We start from the raw sequence: 24,073 nt of genomic DNA, 5'->3' as shown, positions 1-24,073 counted from the left end.
CTCTGGCCTTCTGAGCTGGCTCCTACCAGTTCACCAGAACCTATTGTGAAATACTTGGGAATTTTGTGAACTGGTTGTTAAACTCTTGGTAGCTGGAAATCAGCTACCTGGGGAGTGTTTATCCCAATGAGATAGGCAAATGCTACATAGTGGGACTTCTTATTTTTAAAGAGCCAGTATACCAGCATGTCATGCCTGAAGCAATGATTAAAAATGACTATCACTATCAGTGGTGATAGTGGAATGCCAGTCTGCCTGGTCTTTTCAATATTCTTCATAACTAGCTGGTAAAGTAGCCTTATAAAACTTGCATCTGTAGTTCCTTAGGACTTATAATTGCCATGGTACATGCAAATACATGTCATTAAATTCACCAAGGCCTTTATAGAATATATTCACTCCTATTATATGTGGGTAAGACAATGAAATTCACTGAACTAACCTTTAAGAAGGAAAGGTCATAGTTCGTTTGCATGTAAGTAATTTCCAAATTCCCAAGGACCACTTCACAGTTGTTGAACATCCTCTGGAGACTCAGAAAGTGGTCTTCATAAGTGCCCAACTGGGTGAGTTTGTTACTTGTGCCTTGGCAAACTGCAACAAAAGGAAAAAAGATACTACATGAAATGCCAAGTACAGGAACAAAGCTAACATAAAACAATATTCAGAGATTTCAACTTTGTTTACTTCGGTTACTTACAATATTAATTCTGATCAAAGACCATGGGCAAATATGACAAAAAAATTTTAGTTTATACATGTAAGGTACCTAATAAGGGATAACTCATTCTATAATGCATGCAATTAAAAATGTCAAAAATTCATGGGGAAATTGATGAAAATTGAAAGAAAATCTTTAAGACTAAATGGTCTATAAGAGCTAGGAAAAATAACATATATTTACACATAAATATATATTTATACATAAATATATAAATGATGAAACTACAATGTTGAGTTATCAACTATATAATGAACTTTTTACTTTGCAAAAATATAACATGTCACATTATTGTGCACCCACAGGATATTTATTTATAAGTAAAACATACACTATTTTCTGACCACAAAATTGTACGACTTAAAAATCCATGGCAAGGATATAAATTAAAACCCAACTGGCTGGGGCCTCCCCGGTGGCACAGTGGTTGAGCGCTGGGCTGCGAAGTTGCCTGTAGCCTTTGCAACGCTGGTTTGATCCCCGGCCACCGGAGAGGGTCCCACATGGTACAGACCTTTCCTGCTGCACCCACTGCTCCCTTCAGCAGTGTTTTTCGCCACTCTGCCTGTTCTGTTCCCTGCTCTGGCTCTGGTGAATTCTCTCACCTTCCCATGCTTCTGACTATACCCAGTGCTTGTATAAATAAATAAATAAATCTTTAAAAAAAACCCAAAAAACAACTGGCTGGAGAGTAAAACTATTTTTCTAAGCTGATGTATCAAAGAACAAATCAAAGCTCTAATCACACAATATTTATAAAATAACAGAAATGACAAGGCACATTTAAAAACACACCTGGCTAGTGAGATGCCATAGTGACCCTCAGTTGGTCCCTGTGACCCCTCTGGCACAGGTATGCATGCAATTGCTCTGCCCCTCCCCTGCGATTATACAACCTAGGCATGTTTAACTCCCTCCTGTTTTGAGGTAGCAAACTAAACACAGGAAAACATATTAAAATAGGATACAAACGTAGACTATGGAAATACACTTGGTAGTCTATATTTAAAAGCAAAGGAGATTATATTAAAGTCTTATTTACAAACGCAGCTCTTTGAAAGACATGTTTAGGCAAGCATAACAAAACAAAGAGATTTGGGGCTTTTGAAGCAGGGAGCTCATTATGGGACTATACTTTGAACCGAAATTATCATAAGAGTGTGGAAATATGGCCTCTGGCTTTGGGGTTAGATTCAGAAGTGGCCAGATTCTTCCATGTTGTAAAGGCATGACTGCAATCAGCAGCAGGTGGCTGAGTACAAAAACAAGGCCAAAGTCAATATACAGGCACTTTCTTCAGGAGCCCTTTCTGAATTTACACGTCTAGTTTATAGACTTCTTTGTTCCCTGAACCTGGGGATTGCTCTGAAGTGCATCATCTGACTGTCTGTCTTTGCATTTCAGCACAAGCTCAGACGCCACATAATCAACCCAAGGCATTTATACTGACATTAAATATGAAGCAATCTTCACATCCTTTTTACTCCGGGGTTTTCCCTCATTTCCCTTCTGTGGGCTCATTCAAGTTTTGGGTTGGAGAGGATTCTCACATGGAAACCGATGGTGGGCCAGATGGAGCCCCTCTCCACTGACTCTGGGGCAGCATAACTCCATAATTCTTCCAACCATAGTTGGGGTCAATCCGACATCTCTGGTTTGCCTTTTCATGGAGTATGGGCTGCTTTAATTACAAGTTGGAACAGTTGTACACAGTTGGCGGCAACACATGCTGATGGGGCCAGAATGATTTCCTAATTCTAAGGTCCTTAAGATGCCACCACCAGTGTAGGCGCAGGGTCTTGATAATAACATGTACATTTTGATTGGCACACTGGGAACAAAGGTTGCTAGCCCAGGGACAGACTGTGGTATCAGGTGGGCACAAGTACTGGCGAGGTCCTTCCTGACCACCAAGTGAACGATGCTGATTAATAGTGGGAGCAAATTTCAGAAAAATTTCTTCAGTATACAGAGTGATGAAAACAAAACTAGTTGCTTTCATTTTTAAATGATCAAGGATACCAGCTTGTAAGTTTCTCTCAGCTGAACAGAGAATTTTTATTATTGAAAACAATGAGAAAGAAACTTCCATCAATATAAAAGGAAATATTCCATTTAAGTTTAGCCTGTTATAGAAAAAAAATCATTTAAAAAATTCATACTTGTATTATCTTCCATTTATTCAAAAATGCTAAATGAATACCTAAAATATTTGAGGATTGCCTATCACCATTCTTCATTGTTTACAATTATTATGAACCACTTTAAAAAGTGCTTTTTTACTGGCATCAAGAAATAATAGAATCAAGAAAGTTTAAAGATAAGCAAAACTTGAGTAGTAATAGGATGAATAACTTCCTAATCAATGTGACCAAGAAAGAAGGAGGGGGACTTTTTTTTTGCGGTAAGACTGGTTTACAACAGTGCATATAATTTAGGGATATCTGTTCACATTTCTTCAGATGCATGTTGCCACATCATGCCCACCAGCAAAGTATCCATAATCCTCCACCACAGTCCCTTGGCCCCCTCCCCATTTTGCACCTACTCCCACTCTTTCCAGTTTCAATTCTGTAGTCGTATTTTTTATAGAAAATAAGACTTATGAAAATATATTTTATTTTCAGAAAATAGATAATACCAAAATTTCACACTACTGACGTGAAACTTAATTCATAAAACACTCTGGAAGTAAGTGCACAACTTGTTTAAATAAACAAACTCTATGTCATGGTGATTCCAATTTGGAAAACCTATTCTGAGGAAATGAATCTAAATATAGAAAAACTTTCATGCAGAAGTTTTTCATTATTTTTTGAACAATGGCAAAGAATTGCATAACCCAGAAATGCTCAACTATCTAGCCTGTCTGCTTTTGAGAACAAGAAAACAGTTGATAGATTATTTGTCAGTTTATGGCAAGTCCATTCTGAATGCTGTTCCAGGGTTAATTACTAAAGTATTACAAGAAATCATTATAAGGTTGTTTTTTTTCCTGAGGTTTTTCCTGCCCTGTGTCCAAAATGGAATGACATCATCTAAGTGAAATTTGGGGTGAAGACAAGAATGACTTGACCTAAATTCTTTGATTGAAAAAGTATAATCTTAAATCAGTGAGATAATTTACATGTAAGACAACTGATATCAATAAAATTACTTAAAAAGAAAAATCACAGGCAGGTATGGAAAAAGCAAAATGAGCAAGAGTTTTTAACTCAGGAGAAAGTGTTTGGCCACTTTCTCATTTTGTGACTTAGAACAACTTCTCTAAACTCTATGTGCCACAAAAAAAAAAAAAAATAGAGTGGATGTAACATTGACCTCTCAGAATTGTTATGAAGATTGAATAAATGCAAAAGCTTTTGACTTTCTTTTGTTAAAATGGCTTTTGGGAAATGTGATGGTACTATGACAGGAGGTGTATCTGACAGATGTTAGGGGGCCTCCATGAGTAATGCTGGCCTTCAGTATTGTCTGAATTGGGAACATTTGGATCTGCAGCGAGGCTTATTCAAACAATGAACATCAAACATAGCTCCTTTGCAGAATGGCAAATGAGAAAAGGAAAGTAAGTCACATAGTACTTTAAGAATTTCATTAAAATATGAATTTAGGTGTTAAAACAATTTATTGAAATGAATATTTAATATAGGATTATACATTGGAAAACCAGACAAAAGTGTTTGTGTCAAGCTTTATACAAAATGCTAGTGATCTGCTCCACTTGCAAATCTGAAGACAAATTCTCCTGAATCAAGAGCAGTGAGCTCTAAATTTTTGTATTTAAATTTTATTATAAGGACTTACAAATTATAGCAAAGCTGAAAGAAGTGTACCATGAACACCTTTAGATAAACATGTTACTATACTCACTTATTACACTTTATCCATCTTGTTTTTTGATGCATTTTATTTTATTTTATTTTTTTATTTTAATTTTATTTTTATGTTCCCCATTTTGATGCATTTTAAAATAAAGTACAGTGAGCAGTACACTTCGCCTTGGTATACCTCGGATTGCAGCTCAATAGAGCTTCTAGTTGTTGTCATCGATGTTGAAGCAACATCCACGAACTCTGAGATACCAGAACTTACAGGCAAGACACTGGTGTGCCCATGATGCTATCAGAACAGAGGCAGCCCCCTTCGCCCCAGCAGCCCCCTTGGGCCCTTCTCAGACAAGCTCTGCTTCAAATGTCACAGGCAATTGCCACTCGGACTCTTTTCACATACAGTAGTCTTGCCTGTTTTGGGACTTCATGTTAATGGAATTATGCCTGTTACCCTTTCGGTCAGGCTGTTTTACAGCATATATTTTTAAAGCTCACTCTCATCATGTTGTGCTTTTAGTGACCACTTCAGGCAAATGTCTGATGGGCAGTTACCTGAATATTATCCTGGTACATTTGGTGCTGACCCATGGTGTGGTCATTCTTTTTCTCAAGAAACACGCCCTCTCCTCCCACCCCCCAACCATTTATCTTAACTAAACATTAAAGCAATCTGCCTCTTTCTCTCTTGAAATACCCTTTATTTTATGGAGTAATCCCTGTGTCAATGGGGGTGTACACCTCTCTTTGTCCACAAGCCTGGGCAAATCCGTACTACTGATTAAGACACAGTATTAAAACAAGTTTTTTCACATTTTCCCAAATCTACTTAAACACTTTTGGAATTGCCTAAGTCAATTTGTAATTGTCTTAATCTGCTGCTTTCCCTCCATTACACATTAATGGCTGCCCAAGTAGCTGGTTTCTTGTGGCTCTCTCCCCTTGACCTCCTGGATTGCTTTTGCTTTTATTTTTGCCCCATTTTCTTTTTTTTTTTTTAAAGATCTATTTATTTATGCATACAAGAGACAGGGTAAAGGCCAGGGATGGGGAGGGGGAAGTGGGAGAGAGGATTCACCAGAGACAGAGTGGGGGGCAAAACAGGCACTGCTGAGGGGAGCAGCAGGTGAGTCGGGAGAGGTCTGCTGTGCCATGTTTGGCCGGCCGGGATCGAACTCATGCTGCAGAGGCTGTGGATTGCTTCATCTCCCTGCACCTCTGGCTTATACCCCAGTTCTTCTACACACACACACACACACACACACACACACACACACACAGTCAAAAAAACCCATAAGGGAAAAGACAGAGTAATTGCCAGAGTATTTTTTTTTATTTATTTTTATTTTTTTTTAAGAGGCACGTATTTTATTCATTCATTTATTTATTTGTTTGTTTGTTTTTGTTTATACATGCACTGGGTACAGTCAGAAGCACGGGAGGGTGAGAGAATTCACCAGAGCCAGAGCGGGGAGCAGAGCAGGCAGAAGGACCGAAGTACACTGCTGAGGGGAGCAGCGGGCCGCAGGAGAGGTCTGCGCACCATGTGGGACCCTCCTCCAGTGGCCGGGGAGCAGCCTGGGATCGAACCAGCGGTGCAGAGGCCGCGGGCAGCTTCGCAACCCAGCGCTCAACCGCTGCGCCACCGGGGAGGCCCAAGATCTTTAAAGTTTTGCACTATTCATGTTAACTGGTTTTATGAAAGTGTTTTGAAAATGAGAGATAGCTGACAAGAAATTAAATAAGAGAGAGTATATGAGAGCTGCAATGATGCTTAGAATAGCTACCTATGGCAGTGTTTAGAAAATACCATGTACTGCGCACAGACGCTTTAATGCTTAGAATGCTCAAGTTGCACTTTTTTTCCTGATCTATACAAATCCATTTACTTTATGTTGGTTTTGGAGTGCATAAAACAAATTTATCCCAGAGAAAAACATTATAAATTATGACTAAAAAACACAATTAGACTAAAAAACAAGACTAGACTAAAAAACAACTCACATCACAGTTTGCAATAATAGGAAAATAGAAACTTGATGGTTGAGACATAATGAAACAATTGGGAAAACAATAAAAGTAAATATAAAGTAGCATTTAAAATTCACTCTGGATTTAATTGAAGGCTTTGTCTCACTATAATCAAAGAGGAAAAGTCTCACTATAATTGTGAAAATTTTTTCTTTTTCTTTTTTTTTAAAGATTTATTTTTTTATGCATATGAGTGCTGGGGTATAGGCTAGAGGTACAGAGGGAGGGAGGTGAGAGGATTCACCAGAGACAGAGTGGGGAGCAGAACAGGTGGATCCACTGAAATATACCGCTGAGGGGAGCAGCAGGTGAGACAACAGAGGTCTGCTGCGCCATGTGGGTTAGCTCCCTGACCTAGGATCAAACTCTGCAGTAGCTGGTAATAGCTTCATAGTTCTGAGACTTAAACCCCTGCACCACCAAGAGGCCCCATATTTTCCACAACTTTTTATTTTATCGAGTTCTGTATTTTGTTGTATTTGATTTCAAAACTAGTAAGTAGTTCTCAGTTTGCAACCATCCAAAGATGACTGTCAAATTGAGTTTAAATCTACACTGCAACTTGGAAATGCACATGAAAGACTCAAAAAGTCCTCTTAAATATTTGATAATTTGCCATGTAAATTATACTATGTCTACTGGACTCAACATGTCAAGCCTTGGCATGTTCAACACAACTGCAAACTAAAGTAACTCTAATTAAGTTAACAAGCAGAAGATTTCAAAATAAACCCTCTTTCAATTTTGAGTTGGGGAGCAGAATACCAAATTGTGTTAATTTCCATCTCCATGATTCTCTTCCTAGTCATCAAAATAATCCTAAACCATGTGTATGATTTTTAAAAATGATATCAAGGAGGCTCAGGATGCCTTGCACAGCAAGTCCACTCCTTGGGAGTTAGCTGCTGTCTGAATCCCAGGTAGCTAGTTCTATGAGGGAATGTGGAATATGTTTCCAGTGACATCACCAAATACCTATCAGTGTGAAGGCTGTAACAGCGTCATTCTGGGTGGACCTCCAGCCAGGCACCTCCACTCTGGGTCTCAGTTTTCTTGCGTTTAAATGGGACAAGCATGAAATATTTAACAAGGGGGGTGGTTTGAGCAGTAATGGAATTGTGAACATGGAAGTGCTTCACAAATCACAAATCTCTCTAAATACAAATCTCTGAGGTTTCATCATAGCAGCATTCACAGCACCAAGACATTCACTATATTTCTGCCCATCTGTCTTCAATGTTTTCTCCCCAAGGATTTAAAAAAACAACAACAACAAAACCTGTTCAGTAGAATTGATAGAATGTATTGGAGTTTGGGATGCTTCAATATTCTAAAAAGAAAAATATCACTTTCATTATTATAGGATGTTGTCCAAAGTAGGATGCTGAAAACGGAAATCAAAGTTTTAAGTGACAGTGCTGGCAATCATTGCATTTTTTGTAGGTAGTTGAGTGGCTAGTGAATTTGACCTCTTATTTGACTATCAGAAATTTACTACAATAATATTTCAGAAAAAAATACCCACTGATCTTTTATTCATCCAAGCCAATAAATCTCTTAATACCTAACTATGTGCCTGGTGACGTATTTGATCATCTGCTCTTCAAACACATGTACTGAACTAAACTTCATGGAAGGGGGAATCACATAAATCAGATTAAATCTCAGAATCTACATCAAATCCCACTGGTCTAGACATATGATCTATATAATATGCATAAAACTGGAGGATTCCCTGACTGAATATGGTACCCTGAGGAAGGACAGTGTACTGGATTTGGTCTAAAAGCTCTCTGTGAAAATCCAAACAGTACGAATTCAATGTGTCCGTTTTTTCCTTTCTACAAACATCCAGGTAATCTCCTTCCTGGTTCAGGTTCCATTTCTCTATTCTCTGAGTTGGGTCTAGCTTACTCATGTTCTGGGGTTCTCTCTGCATATGGGCATACTTTTGGAGTGAATAATACCACTTCCCTTCCAAAAGTTTGTGGGCTAAACCACCACTCATATCCTTTACCTCCGCTGCAATTGTGGATCTTCTGACCTACTCTTAGAGCTTTCTCAGATTAGTACTCAGACCCACCAGAGAAGGGCAGTGCAGAGTCAAGAATTACATCAGTTCCTACATTTGCACATGGTTTCCTAAACCTTTTCTCAAGAAGACTGTGCCTGCCACCAGAATGTGGACGTGTTGAAGAGCCACTTGCTCTCTTACCAGAACAACCCATAGAAAGGTGTGGGTTTGCTCACTGGATTTGCTGGTGGTCACCACAGAGGTAGGTGACTGGAGAGCATGAGGCAGCATGTGGCTGGGGGTTAGCAGACATGATCTATTCTCACAGGAGGTAAGTCCAGAGAAGACAGGTCTGGAAGGAAGTGGAAAGTAAAAAGTCCACATTGTGGGTGGCGTCAAAGACCATCACTTGAACATGGGTTCACACCTAACTAGTTTGACTCAAGACCGCCCTACGTAGCACAATCATTTACGCTGACAGAATTGGGCTGTTCAGCAGAGAACTGACAAGAAGAAAACAGTAGGAAAGTGTGAAAGGCATGTACATTACGTGACAACAGGCCCAGCAACCCCAAAGCCATCAGAATGTGTGGTGGCAACTTGCTATTTTCCTCAACAACTTCTCAGGACAGCTCAGCTACACATCAGAGAGCAGTTCCTAGACATGCCCTCACGGGCTTAAGGGCTGACAAGATTGCTTTCCTCTAGGCTCAGCTTCCACCTAGCGACATTCCTTCTGTTGTACATGTGTTCAGGTTCACATGACATACTTCCTAATGACAAAGACAGAGTTAGTCCCCATGTGGCTGTGGACTTGTTGGCTGAGTCTTCCTCTAGAATGCATTTTGAAGTCCACACCTGTGGTGCTGCTGAGATTTGGGGAGGCTCATTCTGCCCCTGCTCTCTGCTCTGCACCAGGCAGGCCAGGTTGCTTGTTTTTTGTTCATTCACTTATTCAACTAAAACATATTTAATAAAATGGTGTAAAAAAACATGGGAGGAGCACAAGGGACTACGGCAATGGTGCATGGGTGAATTGGTGGTGGGAATTCTATGGGAACTACACCTGAGAGGAGAAAGCAAACATTGCACAAAATGAACAATGATATAAAATGTATATGAATAAATAAATAATACACACACACACACATGCACACACACACACACACACACAAAGGTGGTGACCAAGAATGAAGCTGAAGTACTCATTGCCTTGGAAAAATATTTAAACTTTAAACGAGCTGGGGCAGTGACAGGAAAAAAAAATTATGTTCCTAAAAAAGATGAGTGGCTTGGATTTACTACTGAGCAGAGTCTGCTGCTAGCTCATTTTCAGGCTACAGAAGCACAACAGGTTCTCAGAAGAACTATTTGAACCAGTACTTCATATTTATGCCATAAAGTATTTGAAAAGAAAAAAAAACTTCAAAGCTATTGGTCAGCTGTTTGACTACAGAAAAATAAACAATCAGACTTTGACTGGCACCTTCCAGCCACAGTGGACAGCCACAAGGCCGATGAGGCAGCCTGCCCACATGTTAACTCTCTTTTTCTCATCTCTAAACAGAATGGATGACCTCCCTAGTGGTGCCAGGGGTTAAGTCTCAGCACTATGAAGCTATCGACAGCCACCGAAGCATCAGTTCAATCCCCTGGTCAGGGAGCTAACCCACATGGCACAACAGACCCCTCCTGACTTGCCCACTGCTCCCTCCTCAGTGTATTTCAGTCAATCCACCTGTTCTTCTCCCCATTCTTTCTCTGGTAAGTCCACGCATCCTCCTGCACCTCTGGCCTGCACCCCAGCATTTGTATGCATAAATAAATAAAATAAATCTTTAAAAAAATAAACAGAATGGAGGACTCCTGGGAGGATTCACGTGATGGGAGAATCCCTGGTAGACCACCTGACATGTGCAGGCCCTTTGTCAATATCACCATGATGAGTCTAAATCAAATTTGGCCTGCATCCCAACAGGATGAATTGCTTCCTTCCTCCCAAGCACTCTCGGAGAGTGACCTCTCCTGCCCTTTTGCTCGCACTGTTGTGTGTGGCCTGGCAAGCAGCCTTGGGCTCTTGCCACTGAGGAGCACAGCTGATGCTGATCTCGGCTGACCTGCCTGCCTTGGTCACAGGGATGACCCTATGGCTTAAAAGGACAGCATCCGGACCCACATGTGACCTGTGAGCCTGTGCTGGGCACTTAAGACTGAGGAAGCCACACCTAATGTGTGCCTTTTAGGAGAATTCCTTTAAGAGAGCTCCCAGCTTGCTGCTCAGAACATTTCCTACTGTTGTTATTTCTTCACTTGAAAAAGGCCTTGCCTGACCTATGGTTTCGTAAGTGTAGTTGGATTTGTGTGCTGCGTGTATGCACGTGTTTCTATTTAATGTCTATTTTTAAAGGAACGATTTTTTTCCACTACTCCTACCTAATTTAATAATTCCTCCTAAGTTTCACTTTAGCACAGGCAAGAGGAAGTCAAAGTATAAAAAGTATGAAAGGCAGGCCTTGTCCTGATAGAGGACCAGAGCCTCCTTCCCTGGTCATTCTGTGACCCAAAAGTCCCTTGCTGGACCTGAAAATCAAGAACAATCAGTTGAGTTGAACCAGCCAGCGAGATGCAAACAAAGTTTCTGCCATAGAGGCGTCTTAATTTTGTGTCAGACACCATTGTTTGTAATGCACCTTTGGCTGCCATGAGGAGAGTTGTTGATTAAGAGCAACAGTTCTCAGGCATGACATCTGGTGCTGGATGGGCCCCTCCTCCCCCACACCTGAGGAAGGAAACAAGTGCAGATGGCGGGCAGTGCTGGCTTCTATGCCGCAGTTCTCAGTCCAGAAAATAGAGGCCGGAGCATTCCATACAATGTTCCAGAGCAGGAGCTGGCAACCTTTTCTGAGAAGGGCCAAAGAGTTAAAGTTCTGGGTTTGCAGATGTTTGGTCTGCATTCCAATTGCTCAACTCTGCTGCTACAGTAACACCACAGTCATCGACCAGTGATGAATCGGAAGCCCTATCTTGTGCCAATCGAACTTTCTTTGCAAACACAGGCAGGAGGCTAGATTTGACCCATGGGTTATCCTTGCCAACTTCTGTGTTAGAGGAAGGACTAACAGGATGTCAGAAGTATATGATTAGATTTTCCTTTATCTGGTACTTTCTAGAAGGCAAATCTGGTTGAAGTGATTCACTTCCCCCCAAAAACAATCCCCAAAGAGTTTTGTTGGGATTAAGATCTAATTTTATCATTAGCTAGAGGAACTGAAGATACAAAGGTATTGCAAATCAATCCACAGGTGCAGGGTGTGTGTGTGTGTGTGTGTGTGTTTGGGTGGGAGTGTTGCAACTCTAGGCATCCTGAGTGGATGTGAAGCACACCTGCCCCCACCCCATGACATCCAGGAACCCTGACTTTCTATACTCATGTCAATGCATCTTGTTCTGCATGACCATGTGAGTTATAAGAGTTGCAGTTTGGCTAAGATTTTGTGAAGCAGGCCCTCAGGTATTTATAAATCAGTCACACAATCATTCCTTAGACTATCTGAATTAGTCCCCTGGTCATTTCCTCTGCCTTATACAACTTACTTCTCTTCTATCTTTAGCCCTGCAGACACTTGAAGACAATGACTGCTTCTCACCCAGGGCTCCTCTAGAAGCTCCTCCTCCTCACACTCCTGGGAGCTCCACGTGTGTGGCCTCCTTTCCCAGCGACATCCTCTGGAAAGACTCCCCATCCGGCTCTGCTTCCCTGCTCCCCTAGCCCTGTGGTGGCCTGTTTGAGATGTGCACTGGTTCATACTTGGATGGTGAGAGCATTCTGTTGTTTCACAGCACATTTTGTCTCTTTAAAGAATAATATGTCATCTGAGAACAGCAAACATTATGTTTCCTTTGGCTTCCCTTTAGTTTATCATACTGAGAAACTCAGCAAGCAATAAAAGATGGATGAATATTATTACTAAAATATCTGCATTATCAAATCTAAGTTTTCAGCAGTCTTGATTCACTTCTTTTTACATTTAGTAATTAATATGGCAGTTGAACAATGAAGATGGAATCCTCACTGCATTTATTAATAGTAGGACTGATGGCAAATTCCTCTCTAACTTGGATGAGAAAGTATTTTTCCTTCCTTGGGCTTCTCTTAGGTTTTAGTTTCTATCACATCCTACTACACTAATAGAGTTGAATTTGCTACTGATTGAAGATACAAAATTCTGGTGTTGAAAGCTTATTTTCTGATTGAACATATTTTAACTGTATGATATCTTCCAAGAACATGGAGTTGTCAGAAAAACACACAAGAAAACCTGTTATTGCAATCCTTGTTTCATTGTGAGTGACCACCTGAGAGAATGCATAAAAATAACTCACACAGGTGATTCACAAAGCATATTTCACATCTTCTTTTGAAAGGATTCCTACCTTCACATTTACATTTCTGCCTTGCTTGTTAACATTTTAAAATTCTCCTCTTGGTTAAACTTCTTTAATAGCCTTTACATTTAAGTGCAACGATGAAGGTGAAACATCCACCATGGCAGTAATTCTAGGTCAGAAAACATTGGAGTGGATTTTCTTATCTTGAAGGAAGGAACCCTATTTTTTTTTCCCTTGATGAAAATTAGAGATTAATCCCCAGGAACCACAAATGCTGTTTCCAATTGCAGATACTGTTAATGCAAGTTACCAGACTTTCATTAGTGTGCTCTACAGTGAAAGAAACTCGGTTCACTTGCTTGTGAGGTCAAATCTAGGAAATTCCAGATAATTACGGGCAAGGAACAACAGCATGATGGGGCTGGAGTCAAGTCCCTGGGTCTAGAAACCACCACAGTGAAAGCTGTATGATATGTCTAAGCACCCAATCCAGGATCAACAATCACTCCAGGAGATGGGAAAACTTTTTATTTGTTCTTGTGCCAAACCTGGCTTCTCTGGCTGTCCTGTTCAATCTGACAGAACATGTTAGTGGAGATAAATTCATTCCTGGCAGTCTGGGTCTGCATGTCCCTGCAAGGCTGTTTTGCTGCATGAGGATGGTGTCCAGGGGCCTTTAATGGCCAGGAGGCCTAGGCCTAGCACATGGCATATATTTCGATCTGTAATCTAAAGCACTTTTATTGTTTGTTTGCGTTTTGCTTTTTAAGTTGTTGAGGACAGTAACCAGAGAAGTGAAAATGATGAGTGTGTGCTGCATGTTTTTCATGGAGCCCGTCCTTTGGCTGCTTATTCTGGCATGCTGTCAAGTCTTTAGAAAGGGGGCTGGTAGTAGCAGAAGGGGTTTACTCCTAAGGAGTTGCAGGAAAGTCTTCTAATAAACAATTTCTACTCTGTTGACTGGTTATTCAAACCAGATTATTTTTCCTTAAAGCTGAGAAAGTTTTCTACACAAGCATTTCTTTGTAAGCTCAATTAATTTTTACAATAATTTGTGCTTTGAGTTTCAGAACTACAGATGTTGTGTGGGTGGTGGCAAGGGTGAGGGGGTGGGAATGTGAGGATGAAGGAGTAAGGCTAGAGATGCCTCTCCTCTGGAAAATGTGGGAACACTTCCTTTCATGGAAAAAGCACATCAATTTTTAGGATTACTAAAACATTTAACTCATCTGTAGAACAACTGGATAAAGCATGGGCTGTTAGTTTGGTGAGACTAGACTGAGTCGTCTCCTAGCTTCCCACCTTCCTAATGAGACCCGCATCTTTGTGGCAGAATTACCTGGAATTGCAATTTTATGTTTAGAAACAGTCCAAAAGTTGGGTAGCAGAATCAACCACTCATCAAATGTAAATTGAAATTTGCAAAAGAAACAGAAGACCAAAAACAGTACATAACAACTAGAATAAGAATTGCTGTGCAAAGGGCCAGAGAAATCTCATTAATTAGACAATACCTTTGTTTTCACTGGGGAATGGCTGTTACCTCTAGAAATATACTTGCGATCCCCCACCCCCCCTGCAAGTCTATTCAATTATCATTTGGTGTTGATTTGAGGTTAAATGCGGGTGTTTAGGTTTGCTGGATATTTGTGTCTGCTTTATAGTACAGTTCCTAAGTAAATTTTATATTCCAAATCCCACAATACTTTCATATAATGAATGTCCACTCATTCCCTCACAAATAAAATAACATTTACAAAGTGTTTTATAGTTTACACTTGCAAATAATTTAGACTTTCTTAATTCATATCTATCTAATACTTAAGCTATTAAAAAAAATCAACCCAATTTTGGAAACTACTAAGAATCAAGATCACAGAATAAAGGCCCCATGTAATTTCTGAGCATGTCTGGCTTCTTTGCAAGTAGTTAATCAGAGCCAGCACCAGAAACACTTCCCTTCCTTGTTCATCTGGCCAGTGTTCACAGAACACCTTACCAGGGAGGGGTGGCCAGGTGCACAGGGGCTGGACATCCTGGCAGAGTACGGTCATGTTCAGTAGATTCTTGCTTTTGAACCAGTTCTGTGGGCACCAGTGATGTCACCTTGGGCAAATTACTTCTCCTGGTTGACCCTTACTTTTCTCATCTATAAAATGAAGGTAAAAGATACCTCCTTCATGGAGTTGTCATAGCATTAAGCTGTTGATGTCTGTAAAGGTATGTCTGGCTCATGAGAGCTGACTTTATCCTCATTATCTCCGCTGTCATCATCGTCATCTTAGCGTCAGTGTGTGCAGGTACTAGGTGAGGTCCAGGGACATGGCAGCTACAGGACTGAAACTGTTCCTGCCTCATGAAATCCATGGGGGACAGTTCTGCAATGATGAGCCTTTTGACAATGAAGGATGGCTGTGATACCAGCTGGGGTGCTCCGAGAGTATAGACAGCTGATCATCTGCAGCTGTGGCAGGATTCCTTGAGGAGTGGCCATTGGGCTTAGCAATTATGGACATGAGGAATTTGGCCTACTATATGGGGGGCTTGGGGGGCTCTTGTAGGAGGTGCTGATGGTGAAAGGCTCTGTGAGAAGTCTAGTGAGAAGAAGCTGAGAGAGCAGAAGCAAGTAAGAGGCAGGGAGTCCAGCTCATGGGCTTGCTGCTATGGATTTTAATGTCCATTTTAAAAGCCGTGAGAAGCTGCTGACAGGTTTCAAACAAGGAGAAACATGTCCAGATTTGTGTTTTAAAAATATCAGCTGCTTTTTGGAGAAGGACCTAGAGGGCACCCAGAAGTGGGTGTGTAAGGAGAAACTTTCATGGTGATGGAAATGTTCTGTACTTTGCTTGTGTCAGTGCCAACATCCTGGTAGTGATGGTGCCAGGTGCTCCCACAGGGAAAGTGGGCAAAAGGTACACACGATTTCTCTGCGTAATTTCTTACAACTACCTGTGATTCTATGCATTACTCGAAACAAAAAGTTTAATTGCCTAAGTTATTTAGAAGCACGAGGCAACAGTCTCACAAAAAAGAATGATTCCTGGGAACATGTGAGCTTTGTGGGAAGAGCTGGCACCCATCACGATGGGCGCCAGGGCTGGTGGTGATGAGCTCAGCATTGTCAGTGCTGTGGTGACTGTGGCTTACCCCCTCCAAGCGGATGGGTGGAATGAGGCACAATAGCCTGTATTTTCAAACACGGATCTTTTCCTTACGACCAAGCATGTGGTTTTGATGGTGCATACTTTATTTATGACTAAAGAGTATTTTCTCTATACTATGTTATACCTTCATAAGATAAAATAATCTCTCTTTTAACTTAAAGAAAGTCCTTGTTGCCAAGTGAAGAAGAGCCTTGAGGCCTCAAGGGAGTGTGGACAGACAAGTGGTTTACCTGGAGCTTATCAGAAATGGGGAGTCAGAGCCCCACTACACATCTACTGAGTCAGAATCTCCATTTTTTTTAACATTTCCCTAGTTTTTTTTCTTTTATTTAAAAAAATATTTAGGGCCTCCCTTGGTGGCACAGGTGGTTGAGTGCTGCACTGTGAAGCTGTCAGCAGCCTCTGCACCGCCGGTTTGATCCTGGCCAACCGGTGAGGGTCCCACATAGTGCAGCAGACCTCTCCTGTCTCGCCCGCTGCTCCCCTCAGCAGTGTATTTCGTCAGTCTGCCTGTTCTGTTCCCCGCTCTGTCTCTGGTGAATCCTCTCACCCTCCCATGCATCGGGCCTGTACCCCAATTCTTGTATAAATAAATAAATAAATCTTTTAAAAAATAAATAACAAAATATTTATTTTTAATTGAGGTACTATTAAGACAGCCTCATCAGGTACTGCCACTGTTGTGCACCCACCACCAACTCAACCATACTCCACCACCACAATCCACTGCGTTTCCTTCCCTCTTTGTTCTTACCCTCTCCCCCTCCTCTCTGGATGCTTCAGTTCTACAGTCAGCTTTCAAGGGTTAGTATCTGCATCTTAACAAAATATCCTGGAAATGCCTCTGCACGGGAGCTTTTTGCACATGCTCACCAGAATACCTGATGGGAGGAGGAGTCTGAACCCCAGCATTGGGGATGGCGTGGGCACAGAAGCATGGATGAGAGTGGTGCCCAGAGCTATTCACCTTCCCAAGTAACAAACTAGGCTGCTGGAGCTACTCATGCAGTCAGGAGCACTAGAGCCTCAACTCCAGGGGACAACTGTAAATGAAGTCTGGACAGGGTAAGAGCAGCGGCTGACCCTGTATGGCGGCCAGTCTTCTCACCCGGACTGTGGATGACTGTTGCCTGGGGCCCCTCAGGAGGTGAGAGCTTCTGATTATCTTCCTGTTGGGCTTGAGTCAACCAAGTGTGTTGGCCCAGAGGGATCCATTCTTTGGCTTAGTTATGCCCTGTCTAAATCCGAACATGACAACCATGCAGATTTCATGAAAACTCTGAAGTCCACAGTTATTCATAGAGGGTACACTGTAGTTTTCCAACCATAGGCTGCAACCACAGACTATGATGAACACCGCCATATTTTAGAACTTATTTTGCAATTTTGGAAACCTGGAAATTTAATGCCAGAGTCAATCAAGACTCCAGAGCCTCAGTTCATATCTTATATAGTATTCAGGTATGAATTGAATGGTTTAACAATTTCAAGCCTAATGTGCCTCTGCAGAAACCTGGTAGAGATTTGAAGTATACTGATATCAATAAAACATGCTGTAACAAAGCTTTTAGATTTGATTGAAGTTGTATGGAATGTCATAGGGACATTTTGTGCCAGTAGCACGGGAGGAAATATCAACAAGTCCGGACATTTTAAAACCGTGACTGATCTAGAGCAAAGTTTTCCCCTGTAATTTAAGTTACAGTGTTTTTGTTCCCATCCATTTCCTTTATGTACCCGCCTTATTAGATTTCAGGACTACACAAAATACACACAGACTAACATACACACAGGCTGAATTCTAGGTTTGAGCTGGGGGAAGCTCAGTAGCTCTAGTCTTTTCTAAGGCTTACTACACATTTTGATCACTTTCTTTGTCTTCTGCAGACGTTCCCTCTCAAATACATCTTGGTTTTAAACTGACATTTTTATTAGGGTCACTTTGCAGCTCTAAAGCTCTTCTTACAAAGCCTTGTGAATGAAACACCTTGAGATGAAGCTCTTCAGAGTATAGCCTGCAAGTATTTGTGTACATTAGTGAGCTATGCAAAGAGGTACACTTCAAGCATGCAGAAATGTATTTTCCCACAAACTACACTATAAAGGAAGTAAAGGCCAGAAAGCTCATAGCAAGTAAAACAACTTTTCTAGGGTATAATAATCTAGAGCAGAGAACCTTAGCTATATTTTTCTTTATATCTGTTTATAAAAGGAATAATAATGCTAACTTCTATAAGTAAATTTTGAACATCTTGTTTTTAACTGTGTGAGCAGATAAATTTATTTGTCAAATATTGTCTATTTTATTCCTTGGCTTGGACCACAATGTCATCATCATTCCATGAATTACTTAGAAACTCATTAGATTACACCACAAAGGGTCAATAGTCACATGTCATATATTTTTCCAGACAAGAAATTTAAGACATAGCATGAAAAAATTTTGAGGTAGGTAGATAATTGTTAATATCTTCTAGAATAAGCTGGTAGATTAAAACGAAATCCATGACCTCATCTTGTGATTTCTCTGTAGATCGTTAATCAGCCTTGTGATCATTCTAAAATGACCCAGCATATGGATTATTTTAAAGTGATCTTTGCTTGAAGGTGTGTTACTATGAGCTGTTAATTAACTGTTCAATCCATCCATTCAGGAGCATTTACTGAACACAAGGCACAGTCACTGGCCTTTGCCTGAAGGCCTGTCGATGGCACAGGCAGTGGGACATGTTGAGAAACAAGTTAAAACAACAGCTCAGATAGCTAATTTGCAACTAAGAGGACAGAGGGTACCTAAAAACTACTTCCCGGAGGATCTGACAGCTGAGTTGCATTTTGGAGAATAAAATGGCATTGTGCAAAGAAGAAAAGGGAGAATGAAGACAGGAAGAGAATCTGGGCACAGATGAAGGGACAGTCAGAAGATAGGTACATCTCCTGAGAAAGTGGGTCCTGAGGCTACTGCAGGAGGAGCAGGCTGATCAGAAAGATGACAGGAGTAGTGGGGACAGAAGGTTTTGTGGACTAGGAGTGAGTGGAAAGTGAGGGGCGATGGTGTGAGATTGGCCTTTAGGCTGCTTAAGAAAGGATGTGAGGTTACCTAGGAATGGCTAAAAGGAATATCACATTAAAAAAGTCGAGATGATGAGGGCTAGTGCTCCAAGAGGGAGGTGGAGAGCAAGGAGGGGGAAAGGTGAAAGTGAAATGCAGGTGCTTGAGCTTTCGGGGATGGAACGTATGGGTTATGGTGAGGTCCCGCGGTCCTCAGGGAGATTTCTTTGATTAAATATATGCTTGCTTCAAAGACTACCGAAGGAAATTGTTATCATTTCTCCCATAAAGTGAACTCAGATCCACCCTCTAACCATTCTGGGATAATAAAGAACCAATAAAGAACTCCTAATATGGATGAGAGAGATTTTAGTGATCTGAATTGACCTTTTTTAAAAAAAATAATATACACAACATGACTGTAAACATTTTTAACAATGTTACTGTGGAAGAACACAACATGAGATTTGTTGTAACAAACGCTAAGTGTACAATACAGCACACATGATGGAATCAGAGAGCAAGGAGCCACGTGCTCAGAACAGAACCAGCAGAATATTCCCTGTTCCCAGCTAAGCCACTGGAACACCAGGATAACAAAAGCTCTTGTCAGATGAGTGAATGAATCACAGTACACACATGCATGGATCACTTACATGACTTTTTATTCTGGTCAAGAGTTCTTTTTAATATTAACTTCAGTTACCTGGAGTTATCCAGGAAAGCTTGGCGGTCGGACAAAAGACAAAACACAAAACAAACCAAAACAAAACACAAAACAAAAAAACACCCACAATGCTGCAGAGCGCTGTGTTTCTAGTCTGTGTTTAATGGTGATTCTCTGAACCAGGAATGGGCCAGGACGGCTGTGGAGAAGGGAGACAGAGCAACAGAGAGCATGGCTGCAGCCAGCTGGCTAGCAAGACAATAAAAACTCTACAAGGGTAGAACCTTTTCGTACTTCCCATCAAGAAGTGACCATGCCCTTTATCTGAGAGGAAAGAAGGCATGCTGCCATCAAACCCACATGTTACACCTGTCACCCCCTGGTTCCTGGGGGACAGTAGTATGTGCTCTGTGCCTCTTCCATGGAAAAGCATCTGGAAGAACAGAGCTTAGGGCAGAATAAAGCAGTAGCCTGCTCCCTTGAAGGCCTGTGAAAAAAGTTCACTTTTTCTCTGGTATCAGAGTTTTATCCCCAAAGCTACTCCTGACCATAAACATCAAAGCATGCAAAGGCTTGGATTACATGTCCTTTCAATGAGGACAGCATGAGGGATTCTTGTTTTATGTTCAGCTGGGGCTTCCTTACCCTGCATGGTCTGAGACATTACCCGATGTTGTAACACTTGGATCTGGCTCATGGAATCTTCCCTGCTTTCAAAACAGATGACCTCTCACTGGAAGATTCACTTATCTCGTTCCCCCTGGCCCTGTAAACCAGTCCAGCAAAGTCCTAACTTGTAACAAACAGGCGATTCTCTGCACTAGAAAATACAGTTATCTAATCTCCCAAAAATGACACCTGGCAAGTTTCTAACCATAATTCCATTTGACTCATTTCCATCAACGTTTCTTCTTACAAGCAATATTAATAATGCCTTTTAAGTCAGATGGACCCATAACCAGGGGAAAATGAAATAATAATGATAAGATGCAGTTTGAGGAGCCATCTCCACTCCATAGAGTGTTTCAAGATGTGCCAACAACGTTCCAAGAAAAACAAATCCATTCCTGATCATTCATCAGAAATTTATTGGGCCCTGAATATGTGGTAGCCCATGCCTGGGACTGGACACACAGTGGCCTTGGCCTCATGCTGCTGCTGGCCTAGGAAGGAAGACAGAGGACACACTGAGTGAGTGCCTCCCCCACCGCTAATCGGACACTCAGGAGGAAAAATGAGTAGCTGGGTTTCAGATGGGTCATTTCCACATAAATGTTTTCCCTGTTGTCAAACATTCCTTTCTCTACTAAAGTGAGAAACTTTCAAACGCAAGAATGGAAGTGACTGTCAAACCAAGAAAGCACTTCCTTTGGCCATTAATAAAGTTATTCAACATCCATGTGTGAACTGAGTCATTCTTACAGAATACCAGGAAGTAGAGACAAGTCACAAACAAGCCCTTTTGGCCATTGTGTATACACAGACAGGCACAAGCAAGTGGGATGGGGGTGGAGGGGGAGGCCCTCCAGCCTTGGGCAGCAGCTTCTCAGAAAAGCCTCCTGTCTGTACTTCTTACATCAGGGAGATGGCACCTAAACTCACTGAGAGAAATGCAACCTGAGAGAGAAACTGAGAAAAAACAGCTTCCCAGGGCCAGGTGGATGGCTGTGGCTTTACTGCCTCCAAGAAACAAAGAGATTCCCCACTGTGTGTCTGGTCTCCCCGTTGGAACTCTGACCTCAGCAATAGCTATACTTCAGAAGCTCATCACACCCCTTCCCATCAGACCCCTTCTCAAACCCTGATAGGCAGATGGATTGTTAGGGAGTTTGTAAAAATGCAGATTCAGAGGTGATGCAGGAAGCATTAGGGAGCCTTAGAATGGACACTGATTGCAACAGAACATGTCCTTGGGATGGAAGAAACCTTCCTAGCACTAAAGGGAGGTGAAGGGGCCTGGAGGAGCAGGAGCTATCGGGTCACTGAACACGGAGACAAATGCAGATGTGTGTTGTCAAGGCTTCAAAACCAAGTAAGTGGAAGGGAAGTACGAGATGAAGCACGAAGATGGTGGTGGTAAGTTCTTTGGGCCCTTCCTAGATGAGTTTTGGTGGAGTGGCCAGAACAGAGAGATTATCTGCTGAAGAAATTCAGTCTCTGAGAAGGATGGGAAAAGGCATGTTGGTATTCTCTGGGATAAGGCCATGCCTGACATTGCTGAAACGCTAGTGTCCACGCATTAGGCATTTATTGGAGAGGCATCCCATCAGAGCCAGCGTTATTCCCATATATTTCCTTCGGCGTTACTAACGTATAACTGACAAATAAAAATAGTATGTATTTAGGGTGTATAATGTGATGATCTGATATACATACACATTGTGACCACAATCACGTTAATTAGCACATACATCACCTCGCGCAGTTACCTTGTGTGTGCGGATACTTAATTTGGCAAATTTCAAGTATAGAATGTAGTATCGTTAACTGCAGTTAACATTTAATTAATGTAGATGCATTTATTAAACACTCCACAGGATGAATTGGTATCAAGCAATTATCTCATATCTTATTATATCAAAGAAAGAGTCTGACTTTCAGTTCTGAGTCTGTTATCTTACTACGTCACATCTCATGGGAAAAGGATTTGTAGACAATTATATGTAGTGTGCATGGAGGAAAAAAGGGTACTCAGTACATACTAGACAAGTCTTTGAAAAGGCCTGCAATTACTAATTGCAAATGAACTTTATAGCCTTCACTTTTTTATCAGATTAGCCATACTATGGCATCAAGGTCTTAATAATGATACATTTCTCTTGCGATGATAAACATAGTACCACTTTAGTTGTAAAATGAACAACGGGAAAGAGGGTAGTGGTCTTGGGCTTTCTCTACGCCTGCCATCGGCCCTCGTCTTTCTCTTCTTTGGAAGACAGAAGTTGTTAAAAATAAAAACATGTTTGAAATGTAGCTTTAAAGCTGAACTCTAGCTTTCCAGTTTGAGCTTTTTAAGTGAAATTATTAAACCAGTGTTCTTGTTGTTTTGGTACCTGGACAACAGTTATGCAAACTTTTGAGGATCATATCAGGTGACTGGGCTGATATCTAATCTGCTGCTTCAATCTTCAGCCCTGGCAGTGCCTGCCCTTGTGGGGCACCAGACCATCATAGTCTGGATGTGGACCGCCTGGAGGGCAGGCTTGCTGTTTATTGGACTTGCCAGTTGCCCGCCCCACGTGGGTGATTGCTGTGTGTTTGTTAATCCACAGGAGATAACCCTTCCAGGCGTAGAGGAGGCGTTGGAAATACAGACACAGCTTCCTATGCTGGGCTTTGGGATGGCATGCTCACTTACCTTCCAAGCTACCTTGCTCTGGCATTTCTGCTAAAACCGGGAAGGTAATGTTCTTCTGACCAGCTTATGAAGACAAATGAAGGAATAAATGCAAACATTTAACTTTCACTGGAGACTATCAAAGCTCCCAAAATATGAAAGCATGATGACAATGCAATTCTCACATAGGACTTACAGATGCTAAATCTGGGGGGTGTCATCCCTATTTGGGTTGGATGCCCTTCTTTCTCTTTTCTTCTGGGCCCAGTTTCACACAGGTGTGCACCTCAGACCAACCCATCTGTTTAATAATGTATCATTATTAAGACCTTGATTTCACAGTATGGCTAATCTGATAAAGATGTGAAAGCTATAAAGTTCATTTGCAATTAATTGCAGGCCTTTTCAAAAAGTTGTCTAGTAGTGTACTGAGTACTCTTTTTCCTCCTACGAATCCTTTTCCCATGTCCCAATCAAAATACCTACTCAGTTCCTCTGGCTGCAAAACTCTTTTTTTTTGTTTTGTTTTGTTTTTAAAGATTTATTTATTTATTTATACAAGCACGGGTACAGTCAGAAGCACAGGAGGATGAGAGAATTCACAAGAGCCAGAGTGGGGAGCAGAACAGGCACAATGACGAAGCACACTGCTGAGGGGAGCAGTGGGCAAGGCAGGAGAGATCTGCGTGCCATGTGGGACCCTCACTAGCAGCCGGGGATCAAACCGGTGCTGCAGATGCTGCGGGCAGCTTCGCAGCCCAGCGCTCAACCACTGTGCCACTGGGGAGGCCCCCAAACTCTGTCTTTTGGAATACTGTGGCAGCAAGTACACCTCACCAGTGGTTTTGACAGCTGATCACATGTGGCAA

At 41.5% G+C, this 24,073-nt stretch overlaps 1 protein-coding gene across 2 annotated transcripts in view; it reads right to left on the bottom strand.

Moving 5' to 3' along the window:
- Nucleotides 1–24,073, bottom strand: part of EGFR (epidermal growth factor receptor) — a 198,736-nt gene that overhangs the window by 74,371 nt on the left and 100,292 nt on the right. For both annotated transcript variants that reach the window (XM_037493498.2, XM_037493503.2), the window contains exon 2: nt 443–594. In XM_037493498.2, the coding sequence (XP_037349395.2) occupies nt 443–594 (152 nt within the window). The remainder of the gene's footprint in view (nt 1–442; nt 595–24,073) is intronic.

The sequence above is a fragment of the Talpa occidentalis genome, unplaced genomic scaffold (genome assembly GCF_014898055.3).
Source record: "Talpa occidentalis isolate TD23 unplaced genomic scaffold, MPIMG_talOcc4v2.1 talOcc4.10, whole genome shotgun sequence".
Taxonomy (NCBI): domain Eukaryota; kingdom Metazoa; phylum Chordata; class Mammalia; order Eulipotyphla; family Talpidae; genus Talpa; species Talpa occidentalis.
This window is presented reverse-complemented; position numbering and strand designations above follow the sequence as displayed.